The sequence below is a fragment of the Eriocheir sinensis genome, chromosome 9 (genome assembly GCF_024679095.1).
Source record: "Eriocheir sinensis breed Jianghai 21 chromosome 9, ASM2467909v1, whole genome shotgun sequence".
NCBI lineage: Eukaryota > Metazoa > Arthropoda > Malacostraca > Decapoda > Varunidae > Eriocheir > Eriocheir sinensis.
The window spans coordinates 19280876-19292623 of record NC_066517.1 but is presented as its reverse complement, the minus strand read 5'-3'; the positions used below and the strand labels follow the sequence as shown (position 1 = coordinate 19292623).

At 42.0% G+C, this 11748-nt stretch overlaps 1 protein-coding gene across 9 annotated transcripts in view; it reads right to left on the bottom strand.

Annotated features, from left to right (window-relative positions):
• Positions 1–511: 511 nt before the first annotated feature.
• LOC126996090 (myoferlin-like) overlaps positions 512–11748 on the bottom strand; it is a 64820-nt gene continuing 53583 nt past the window's right edge. For 7 of the 9 annotated variants that reach the window (XM_050856187.1, XM_050856191.1, XM_050856193.1 and 4 more), the window contains 14 exons: positions 11656–11713; positions 8828–8875; positions 7897–7988; positions 7266–7398; positions 6626–6870; positions 6050–6220; positions 5596–5744; positions 4340–4580; positions 3771–3917; positions 3265–3455; positions 2550–2770; positions 2348–2457; positions 1482–1629; positions 512–708 (listed from right to left, as the gene is read on the bottom strand). In XM_050856187.1, coding sequence (XP_050712144.1) covers positions 673–708; positions 1482–1629; positions 2348–2457; positions 2550–2770; positions 3265–3455; positions 3771–3917; positions 4340–4580; positions 5596–5744; positions 6050–6220; positions 6626–6870; positions 7266–7398; positions 7897–7988; positions 8828–8875; positions 11656–11713 — 1990 coding nt within the window. In that variant the 3' untranslated portion in view covers positions 512–672. The remainder of the gene's footprint in view (positions 709–1481; positions 1630–2347; positions 2458–2549; positions 2771–3264; positions 3456–3770; positions 3918–4339; positions 4581–5595; positions 5745–6049; positions 6221–6625; positions 6871–7265; positions 7399–7896; positions 7989–8827; positions 8876–11655; positions 11714–11748) is intronic. The other 2 variants (XM_050856192.1, XM_050856194.1) reach the window with 1 other exon arrangement.

Here is an 11748-nt window from a genome sequence, read left to right as displayed (position 1 = left end):
CCCTGGCGGGTGTGCGCGGCGCCCCGGCCTCACGCCCTCGCCTTCTGCACGGGGCGGCGCCGCAGTGCCTCCAGGACGCAGGCACACGGGGACACACTGGCGGCCGCACGGAAGAGCACACGAAGCAGCAGCCGGAACAACCCGCCCCGCCTGGCGTCTCCCGCCGCCATGACGGCCGCCGGTCAGTTGAGTTGTTCCCACTCTCCGGCATTACAACGGGACTTATTTCAACATTCATTGATACTTTATTCCACAGAGATTCAGAGGTTCCTATGGACAGTCCTCTCCATCATGATGCAATATCAATATTAAACTACCACAATAAGAATCAGAAGGCCACCAGTGACAGTCCCAGCAACTTCCATGAGAGGCTCTACAAACAGGCGTAACGAGATTTAATTCGAAACGTATGAAGTACGTCAATTACTTACCCTTGTAGTAATACATGGATACACTTTATTCTTCCCCCCCAGCGGCCAAAAACACATGACCAACGCAATAACAGGCGATCAAACTACGTAAAACTTTATTAAGAATACATGACACGATAAAATCTTGCCTATATAATGAAGTAAAGCCCCGTGTAATGAAGCCCCGTGAAGCAGAGGAGCATGGCGGCGGCAGCGGCGGTGGATTCAAAGGATGACTTGCTTCCTCGGGTGCGCCACGCCCTTAGTACGTGCCCATAAGATACTCGACAGTGGCGCCCTTGGGAAAGAGAGGGAAGATAGTTAAGATCATGGTAGACTTAGGCATGCAAGAGATGGAAGCTTAGTCTGACTTGCTGCCCAGAATCTCACATTTATGCAACATTCTTGTTATATCTAAGAACAAAATGGGTCTCAAGTTGTTTCTCTACATATTAATCATGCCTTTTTAACCTTCAGCCATTAATAAAGGAGATGGCGGATGATTATAAATGTATGGTAATGAGATTATGTGGTGAGGTAACTTTGGGGTAACTTGTACTTCAGACAGAATGTATAAATAAATTCTGGGCAATATGACAGATTAATTTCTATCATGCGTGCCAATTAGTCTTTACTGGTATAGACTGATGCTTCATAGATTATTCTAGTACTTCATGCTGACAGACTCAATTCCAAAAAGCAATATCCTTCTTAATTATTAACCCAGTAACTCACACATGATGGGTCACTATAGGGCTGAATGTTGGTACAGGTGACATAAAAGCACTATTTATTATTTAAAAAAGTAATGACTCTTTGGTATTTTCAGATAATATAATTCTAATAAGGCAATGCAGTAAGAATGTCAAGAAAGAATGTTAGCTGAAATTGATCCTCCCCTTTGGCCTCTCATTCTTTACTCTTTCACTGGAGCAGCACTAGGCCAGCTTTTGTTTTTCCTTTTGTTATGCCCTTTAGCTGTTTCCATTGATGTAAAAAAAGTGAATACAAGAATAGGCTACACTTCCTCCAGGCTGGCTCCCATACTACCCTTCTGTCCTCCATACTTACAGGGAAGGAGTAGAGGAAGAGGAAGAGGAAGAGGAACAGGATGATGAGCACCACCAGCGTGATGCAATACCACTTGTAGTTTTTCCACAAGATGTGTCTGAAGGACTTCCAAGGAGATGACAGCCACAGGAAGGAGGTCGCTGGACGGCTGGAAGGAGGAAGGAAGACATATTTTTTCACATTTATAGCTAGGTTGGTATTCTCAGACACTCCTGACTCTCACATCAACAATATCCAAAAGCCGAAAAAGGAACTAATCGTACTCTCATGAGTTTTTTCAGGTGAAACTCATGGTGCAGACTGCAGAGGCTGTGTCAAAACTACCACCAGTCATAAAGCTACCCATGAAAATGTTCACAACTCCTATGAAAGCCTTGTCAATTGTGTGTGCCTGGGTGCAGAAATGTTTAGGATTATGGCCCTAATAGTCCTGAATATTGCAAGATCAAAATATAACAGCAAAATTCACAAGTAGAACGAGCTACAAAATACTCAACCTAAAGTAATCTATAATCTAATATCATGAGCAGGTTTCAAAATAGTAACACAAAACCACAGAGAGGTATGAGAAACACTTGATGAGAACCCAAGCTAAACATCATTCTCACCTTCACCAGCCTGCATCATTCCACTGCATAATTTGTAGTTATTCACATATCTCTTACAACTATGAGTTTGACCATGAAGGCTTTAAGTTGTGAGGTACCCTTTGACTCTGTGGTATAGTGTACAAGTGTCTCGGGGGCCCCGGTTTGACTCCAGGGTGGATTGCAGGGAGAAACATTTAGCCTAAGTAGATCAATTGTGCATTTAAAGTGGTGAACATACCCTGGACATGCTGACACGGAGAATACAGCAGGACTTACTTTGGCTCCGGTAGTTTGGGGTTCATGTTTGGCTCATCTCGTCCCAGTCCAGCTGGCCTCTGCTTGCTATCCTCCTCGCTCACCACCTCAAGCTCCATCTCAATCTTGCCCTGAGAAAGGATATCAAGACATTACAGACATTCTCTATTACCTACTGTTGGTATTTTAAGACTAAATTCAAACTTGATTTTAGCTTACTTACAGCAATGGTGGTGACACCATCCTCCACGGTGGTGAAAGGGAAGTAGCCGTACACTCGCTTGGCCTCGAACAGGTTGACGGAGGTGGAGTGGTCGTCCAGGAAGCTGATGGCCACACTGTTGGATGTGCCGTTGCCCATCATCTGAGGCACCTGAGCAGGGCCAACCCCTTTGGTGGATTTGGCGGGCTTGGGCAGATGGCACAGGTCAAGGGTCATCTCACCTGTGGGTAGATATTCGTATATACATAGATTTATTGACCATAAAATAACCTGCATATTATCACCTTCAGAACCATGACTGGAGAACTTTTCAATCTTATTAAACCAAACCAACTGGCAATTATAGATAACTCAGACTAAATAAAATAATCTGACTATCATAGACAAAGAACCAGAGGACTTCTAAGTGTTACTGTAGCTTAGTGACTAATATAAATACACCAGTGACTAATAACTCTGACTAAAGCATAACAAGTACCTTCAGTCTTTCAATATTTTCACTGATAAACTTTGGAACAACCTTCCCTTTATTATATTACTTTAGTAAGGTTTTTTCATTCAAGAGGAGAGTATCAAGAGTATCAAAAAACTTCTGGAACTAAATTTAAAAATACTTTTGTGACATTCTTTTGCACTTTTCTTAACATTTTGCTATGAGCTGTTGAGGTGTCTCCTATACTGTAAAGAAGAAAAAATAATTGGTGTTGGGTCTTACTCAAATAGTCATCTCTGAGGATAAGATCATTGTCCCAGAGCTGTAGGGTGAGCTGCGGGGGACGCCGCTGCTGGGTGGACGACAGGCTCCATGGGTGCTCCTTGTACTCCACCAGCATCACCTGCTCCGCCTCCAGCATCTCCAGCGGAAAGACAAAGCGCCAGTTGAAGTTGGCCTCCCCATCCATGCACCTGAGGGAGGGAGGCAAGGGTGCAGGGGAAGGCAGTAGCTTTGAGGATTAAGACAACAATGTGATCAAACTAATAGACTATGAATAGGCCTTCAATGTCTCCAGTAGGTCTATAGACAAAATAGTGGCAATAGTAAAAGCAGTGGTGATAGTTGTGATTGTAGTAGTAGTGGTGGCAGTAGTTGTTGTAGTAGTAGTAGAGGGTAAGCATCTATGGATATATATACTTAGTAATGGAATCAAAACTGTAAATTTCCATGTCTTGAATATTTATAGACCACTTCTGTCTAAAATAACATGCAGCCTCTACAAGTACCTGTAGTGGGTGTCAGTCTTCTGGACGTTGTTGGTGCCCTGCAGCCAGCCCTTCACATACACGTCACTCATCTTCTCACCACCCACGACAGACATCTCCTGCAGGGGCGCCTCAAACACGTTGAAGACCACCACTCGGAGCATATACCTGAGGAAGATATGCTAGACTCAGTACATGATTCTGGTTACCACTGAGCAGGGTCACCATCATGATTTTCATATGGAAGTCAAACACCATCCAGGAGGGGAATCAAATAAGTTTAAGGCCTGTATTCTCAGATGCTTTCAGCTCTCACAACAACTATTTCCAAAGGCCATGAAGGAGATTAGTCAGGCTCTCATGAGTTTTATTCCTAATCATGGTGCAGAAGTCTTGTCAAACTATCACTAAGCTCATAAAACTACCCATGGAAATACTGACAACCTCCACAAAAGCCTTATCAAAGGTGGATGTGTAGAATGTTTGAGATTACGAGCCTAAGTACCTTGGAACTTTTATTATAAGAACTAATGGGTCCTCAGAAGCCAAATTCATTGGATAATAAATATATGAAATGTGTTGAGGCTTACTTGTGGGGCTGGCGAGGCGTGATGTCAACAGGGGGCGGGAGACTCTGGGAAGGTGCTGAGGAAGGGAAGATGTCCACCCAGAGCCTGAGCTGGCCCTGGGGAATGCCGGGGTGGCCGGGGTGCATGAGGGACCGGTTCTCCACGTGCTCCGGGACGAGTGGCACTGCCTTGTGCAGCACGTGGAGGGCCAAACGCTCCCTCGGGTTCCCCACAGTGGGCGGCAAGACAACATCAGGGTGTTCTGAAAGGGCGGGGGGGTAATAGTAGTAAGGAATGAAGAGCATATGTTGTCATTTTGTTACACAGGATTCTATAATGGGTGATAATGAGATTTATGTTTAGGAGCCAAACTTGATTCTTTTCAGTGTTTTCTTTGTGCTATTGAAACGCCAGGATTTTTCTCTTCACTAAATTCCAACACGACCTCTGCGTGTAACGAAACACACGAGAGATTAATCCAGACAAGGAAAGGTTTTGCCGGCGCCAGGGAACGAACCCTCGACCAGCGAGATGAAAGAGCCACTCCTTAACCAGTCAGCTAAAGAGGTATCCCCCTCGCAGAGTGAGTTATGGGAGACTCGCCCATCAGGCAAGTCAGCTACACTACACAGCTCCCTATTCCTATATAGATTAACTTTTGTGTGTTGAGATTTTCCATTTTCTATGAACTCTTCGGAGAGCATGGGCCATCACTCTACTTGTTACACCTACGGGGAGACACAACAGAATCACAGGAGAAGATGCCACTGCCTTGCCACCAGAGAAACGCCAGGATTTTCTCTTTTCTACACTCCCACACGACCACAGTGTGTAACGAAACACACGAAAAATTAATCCAGACAAGGAAAGGTTTTGCCGGCGCTGGAGATCGAACCCGTGACCAGCGCAATGGGAGAGCCACTCCTTAACCAGTCATGAGTTATGGGAGGCTCACCCATCAGGCAAGTAGCTGCACAACACTATTAAAAAGAAAAATCTCATCTGCAGTGTTACACAACTCTGACTTGCCACTTAATTTTATTGCTACATAGAATTTCAAGCAAGCAAACATAACATATCAACAACTGGATGAATGACACTTGTATAAAGTTTATTCCAAAGTAATTTTACTCTGGCGTGGATATATATTTCTCTACTCTTCAATGTTTTTGTTGACTAATTGCACTGCAGCAATGAAATAGACAGAAACACCCCAAGTTGTATCCTTAGGCAAAGTGAAAGATACTAGTCATGTGGCTGCCCAGAGTGTCACCCACCAAACTCTGTGAGGGTGTAGGTGGTGCCCCCGAGAGTGAGGCTAAAGGGCTGCTGCTGCCACAAGGGCCCCTCAAGGTTCCTCTCCCGAGCCACCTTGGCCAGGATCTCTGAGGGAAGCTGAACGTCCCGCCACATGTTGCTGCCACTCCTGTGTGGGCACAATGGATGATACAGTCACTAAAAACTGCTAGACTTTTTTGATGAGTTGGGTTTGTAGGGGAGATGTATATAACTGACCTATCTTAATCTTATGGGGAAGCTAAGAATTCGGCCATATGCTAATGCCAGTTCTATGTGAGCAAAATAAATATTCTAGTCACTTAAAACTACAAACTAAAACTACTATAGGGTATTTTGATAAATTTCTATGCACCATTTTAATCAATATTCTACCGTTTCTAATCAAAGCATAAAGAAACAGAAATCCGACAGTACACTTTGCCCATCACTCACACATGGTACTGTCGAGCAAGGCCCACAGTGCAGCGGTGGCGGGTCAGGTAGCGGTTCTCCAGGTCAATGACAGTCTCACCTATCAGGTCATCAGAAGTGATGAGGTCGCGGTCCCACACCTGAACTGTGAGATCCTTGTGCAGCGGCAGTGTTCCCGTCACCTCAAAGACGCTGGTAATGGGAGACAGGAAGACTTCTATAAAGATGCATGTAGAAAGGTTTGTTGTACTCACATAGGCATTCCAATACAAACAGTCACACTGCAGTTTCACCCAGTTAGTTTATCTTGTTTTCAGCAGGGTAGAAAAGTGTCGAGGCTCCTTCCTACTTACACAATATTTCCTAACATAAATTTTCAGCTCTATAAAGACAACAACACAAATCACAAGACTGAGGTGACTGTGTCTCAGACAGAACATGAAAATGAAAAAATGCAAGCAGTTACTCTTTCTAAGCTTTCTTTCTGCTTGCCTTTGTATTGAGAATGAGTAGAATGTATTTTATTGTATTTCTTACCCTTGGAATGTATCCTTAACTGTATAAAAAATAATATAGTTAAAAATAGACAAAACCTACTGTCCAAAGATGGGATTGAGAGTGTTGGGTCGGTAGTCATCCTTGGAGGACTTGGTGGTCTTGCCGAGCTTGACCACAACGTAAGGGTCTGAGGAGCAGCCAGCGTCCTTGGGGGCGAGGTCTTGGCCCATCACCACGTACACTCGGGCCACCACCTCCTGTAGGTCTGAGGGGGGGTAGCCGGCCAGGATCAAGGGGGGCTCATCAGGTTCCTCTGAAGACAGTGGGTACATGCGGAATGTTCCCTGAGGGGTGGAAGGTTGTGTCAGGTGGATGACAGACTGGGATGTTGTGGCTGGATGACTCATGTTTACATAGGATAGGTCTGCCATTTTGTGTCCACCTTTCTAATTAATGCCCAAATTAGAAAAAATGCTCTGGAAAACTGAATTCAGGTTTAGAATTGAAATATTATTGATTAAGTTAAATTATCTCATCATCTCACTAGCTTTAGTCTTGCATTTATTGTTAAAACCAAGTAAGACTAACAAGTTTAACACTGACTATTTATCTATTTATTTATTGCTCTGTTCAATTTTCCAGAGTATTTTCATTCCGGCATCAGTACTAATTTGAATGAGTGTACAAACTGGCAAAAATATCCTATAATGTACTATAGGTTCCTTGTGTATATCCTCACCTTGAACTCTCCCGCCAGCTGAGCGTTGTCACCACGGCCTCGATACAAGGGGATGATGTCCACCATATCCTTGAACCCTGAAAACCTTGCCTCATCCTCCAGTGTGCCCGGCAGCACCTCCAGCCTCTCATACCTGCCGGGGTGTTGAGTGTCAGAGAGGGACTGCTGAGTGTCTTGAGTGGCTTTGTGTTCATTAATATTAAAAAAATCTAAAATTAGGCAGTATTTCCATAGCTTATAAACAAGAAATGTGTATTATTATCTAAAAAGAAAAGGAGGTGAGAAGAGCTGTGATCTAAACTTTGTGCCAAATTTAGCATCAGATACTTCAGTCATGGATGATGAGGAGATTTGGGAACAGAGGCAAAGCTACTGGGAAGCCTGCGTGGATAGGGCCCCCATAATAAGTTGAGCCCCCTGTGAGGACCCAAAATGAAACTCAGAGACAATAAAAATGACACAGAAAATAAGACAATGTAATCTAATTTGGCTCACTGCCCCCAGGGATAATTTGATTCTCCCGTGCAGAACTCTATAACTATGCCACCATTTTAGAAGATTGATACATTTCTTCTGAACTTGAGTAAAATGATATGTTTAATTAAGTGTAGCATTACAAAAGAGTGCCCACCCTTTGACGAGGTAGGATCCAGCTCTCTCTAGCTGGCCACAGGATGCATAGTACTTGGCCCACCAGTCTATGTCCACATCCACTGTGCCTGGCTGAGGGAAGGAGGCACAGACGCTTTTAATAATGTCCTCAGCTCACACAAGAGATCAAGTGACTACCAAATGGAAGTCAACTCAGATGCCACATGATTTTTTATGAAATCTTTGAGTGGATTTTTTCTCACAAAATTCTAAAAGTTCACAAAGTTCTAAAAATTTTCATGATAATTAAATGGAATCTTTTTACATATAGCAAAGATTTTTATTTAGGTAAATTCTAAGTTTGTTCATAATAATGAAATGCTTCTTTTTATTTATATACAACAAAGGTTTTCTGTTCTATAGATTTATCATGGTACTTACCCAATTGGTGAGCTGCACTGCAGTAAAAAACAGTATAAAAAGATGAGAAATAGAAGTAGTGTAGGTGTGACAAGGGACAGGCATATACCTTTTGGGAGGAAATGTTCCACATGGAAAAATAAAATATGTCTTGGTCAGTCAGAAGACAGGAAGGAGAATACCTCAGGGAAGAAGTAGAAGGGATATTGAATCTTGGATATAATGTAATCAGTATTCTGGAGTGCAAAATATTATGAAAGATTACAAAATGATTGACTAATGGATTTTCACTATACTGGAATTCCTGAGGTAAATCTGAAGATTTAGTTGATACAATTAATTAGTCATACTAATTAATTAATTAATTAGTCATACTAATTAATTAATTAATTAGTCCACCCTGGAGTGGACCACTGAAAAAGTCTGTGTCAAAGTAAAAGAAGTACCAGGTACTAAAAAGGATGGCCAAGAGTGTAGCACAGGAGTCCAGGATACTAACATGCAGTACACATGTTAGGAGGCTGTGAGGGTTAAGAAGCTTGGGAACTAACCTCCCGTAAGGCCTGGGTGTGACTGGGGATGGGTCGGTGGTGGGGCTCCTGGAGAAAATGTTTTGATAAATGAATATAAAGTAAAACGGAAGGGCAAAACCTCATATTAAAGAACTTCGTCTTTCTTGTGCAGCTTAATCGATAGGTTAGGCTTCCAGCAGTGCTTTTTCTTGTGTTTCTGTCTGAATTAATCATGTTTATGTTTACTTTTAAAAAGCTGAAACACATGACTATTTCAATAGATTTTTGTTCTCAGGTCCTTCCAATATGCCACCTCACTCCAGGCATTACAATGTAACTGTTTTATTAGAATATCAATATTTTCTTCAAGTATTCTACATTCATTGCCTCTTATGGGTAGCAACATTTGTTCAAACAAGAAGTAAATCTTAATAAGAAATAACATTGATAAAAAATAAAATAGCTTAAATAATTATTAAGAGCTAGCGTAAGTAATATGCTGCTATAAGGTACAAACTAAAAATTTAAGCAAACATCAAATTTTGTCTGATAGTAATTTGACATATCCCACAAAATCATACCAAATGACTACAACACTAAAGACATTAAACAATATAGCACCATACCACAAAAAGGACTTTCAATTAATTTAGATAATTTGAGAAAAATCTGTTTCAGCTTTCAGGGAGCAGAGGACCGAGGCATTTAAATTTTTCAGCAATGTTTGCAGCCCACTTCAATCACCAAATCACTTCCAAGCTGTGAAGCAGACTCAGGGTCAGCAAAACTGAACTAAACACAACATCAAAACTGGTTAACCAGTAGCACCCAAAATCATTCTGCGACACAGAGCTGGCCAGACTTCTGCTGTGACAAAGAAGAGCATGCATGCCCTTCAACATAATATAAAGCAACATTTACTAAATAAACAAATCAAGTGACACTATTTGCACATAAACTATATGAGAACCTTGGTCAGGTTTGCCCAATTGTATGCACCATTCCAACAGCCCTCTTTCCTTTTTTTTCTGCTACCCAGTTGTCAGGCCTGTGCCTTTGAGGGCTGGAGCTCATTGAGTCAATAAGGGTACATTAATATTTCTTTATTTGTGAATCTGTTCAATAAAGTAATTAAGTATTTAAGAGAGATTATTTTTTTCAAATTTATGCTGTCACTCATGACTGGTTCAAACATCCACAAAGTCAAATGTGCCTTTACTGCAGCATCATTTATTTATCTCTAGCTGCTTATCATGCTTTTATGATGAAGGCAACTGCTTTGTTACTCTTTTTGGTAATTGTTATTCAGTTATAATGTTATATCGAATCCATTTTCCCCTGTACATACAGGGAAACAAATGATGAGAGGATGTATTAAAGTAACCTAAAGGAGGAATCGCAATGATGGTGCTTCCAGCTGATGGCATATTCTGGGCAGGGATCCACAAACATGCTCACTAACTACGAACTAACATAACTACACACTATTGATATAACGACCGACGTTAACTTCAGATCCACAAAGCAACCCTTATGTTGTAGTTAGAGGCAGCTTGGCTGCTGATTGGTTGATGACGTCATTGACACTGCAGCGAATCACAAGCATGTTTACAAAACCATCAGCCAATCGTAGGGAGCCCCTCCAGCTGCTGGTTCAAAACAACCCGTTCTCTTTTCCCATTTTTCTTCCTTTTAAGGCAAACTGTACTAAATCGTAATCTAAGAACTTAATTATTTCGATGTTTGCTGGATATTTACGTCAAGGTAACTCTGCCGTTCGATGTCTTGTTATCTAAGAACATGCTTAAGGGGAAGAAAAAGAAGATAAGGAGGAGATTGAGGCAGGAAGAAAGCAAATTAAAAAAATATGGCACAAAATATTGAGGCAGACAGGAACCAAGGACGGAAGGAAGGAACGAGGGAAAGTTAGGATTGTCTTGCCATATCTGCAGCCCAACTCATGGGCTGTCACCCAACAAAGGTCCATGGTCCCTCTATGGAGGGACAAATGTAGAGATGGATGGATGAATGGATGAGGAGGTAGGAAGATATGAAGGAGGAGGGAGGTCTGGCAATCCCCCCGGCCGGGCGTCGGTGTTGCCATACCGCCCACACTAATCATATGCCTCTCAAAGTGAGTATATCTCATAATTTTACAAAGAAATGGGCTTCTCCTACTCGCAAAGTTATATTACAAATTGAAAAACGGGATTTATAAGCATTTATACGTAAATATGATAATATTGTTAGTATTTACTACACCTCCGAGGCAGTAGTTATTTAACAACAAATTTAGCGTCACACAGTGCAATGACAAGCTTTGTGGATCCCGCACTAACCCTGTGATGTCATCGATTTGTTGGTAGTTATTACTGTGCGAGCTTTATGGAATGCAATGTGCCCAAAACTACGCACTAAGGGCCCAAAACTATGCACTAAGCCTTTGTGGATCCCACCCCTGGAGACTTTGGAAAGAGGTCCAGTGGTATTTATAATTTAGATAAAACTGCCCTGGAAAATTGAGCTGTGGTATAGAAATGAAACTGATTATCAAACTTTATTTTTACACCTCAGCTCAACCTTTAGGCTGTGGTGTTAGTCGTAATATAAATATACCAATGGGAACAGTGCATACAGATTGGTGGACATACCCTACATGCAAACATGCTTGGGTAGAACAGAACTGACAAAAATATGACACAACACCATGTGAGACAAATCAAAACGTCGATACAGAACACATATTACACTGACACGTACATTTCTTTAATATCTGAAAAGCATTTGACTACTGGAAAAACATCAAACATTGCTGAATAAAATCAACAGAGACAAGTAAGTGTTGCTGCTGTTACTGTTACACTAACCTTTTCTGTAAACGTCTTGCTGTCCAGAGCGGTGAGGGAGCCCAGGCTCAAGCTCTCTCTGCAAAGATGAAGCCAAATCTAAGGTGCTAAAAA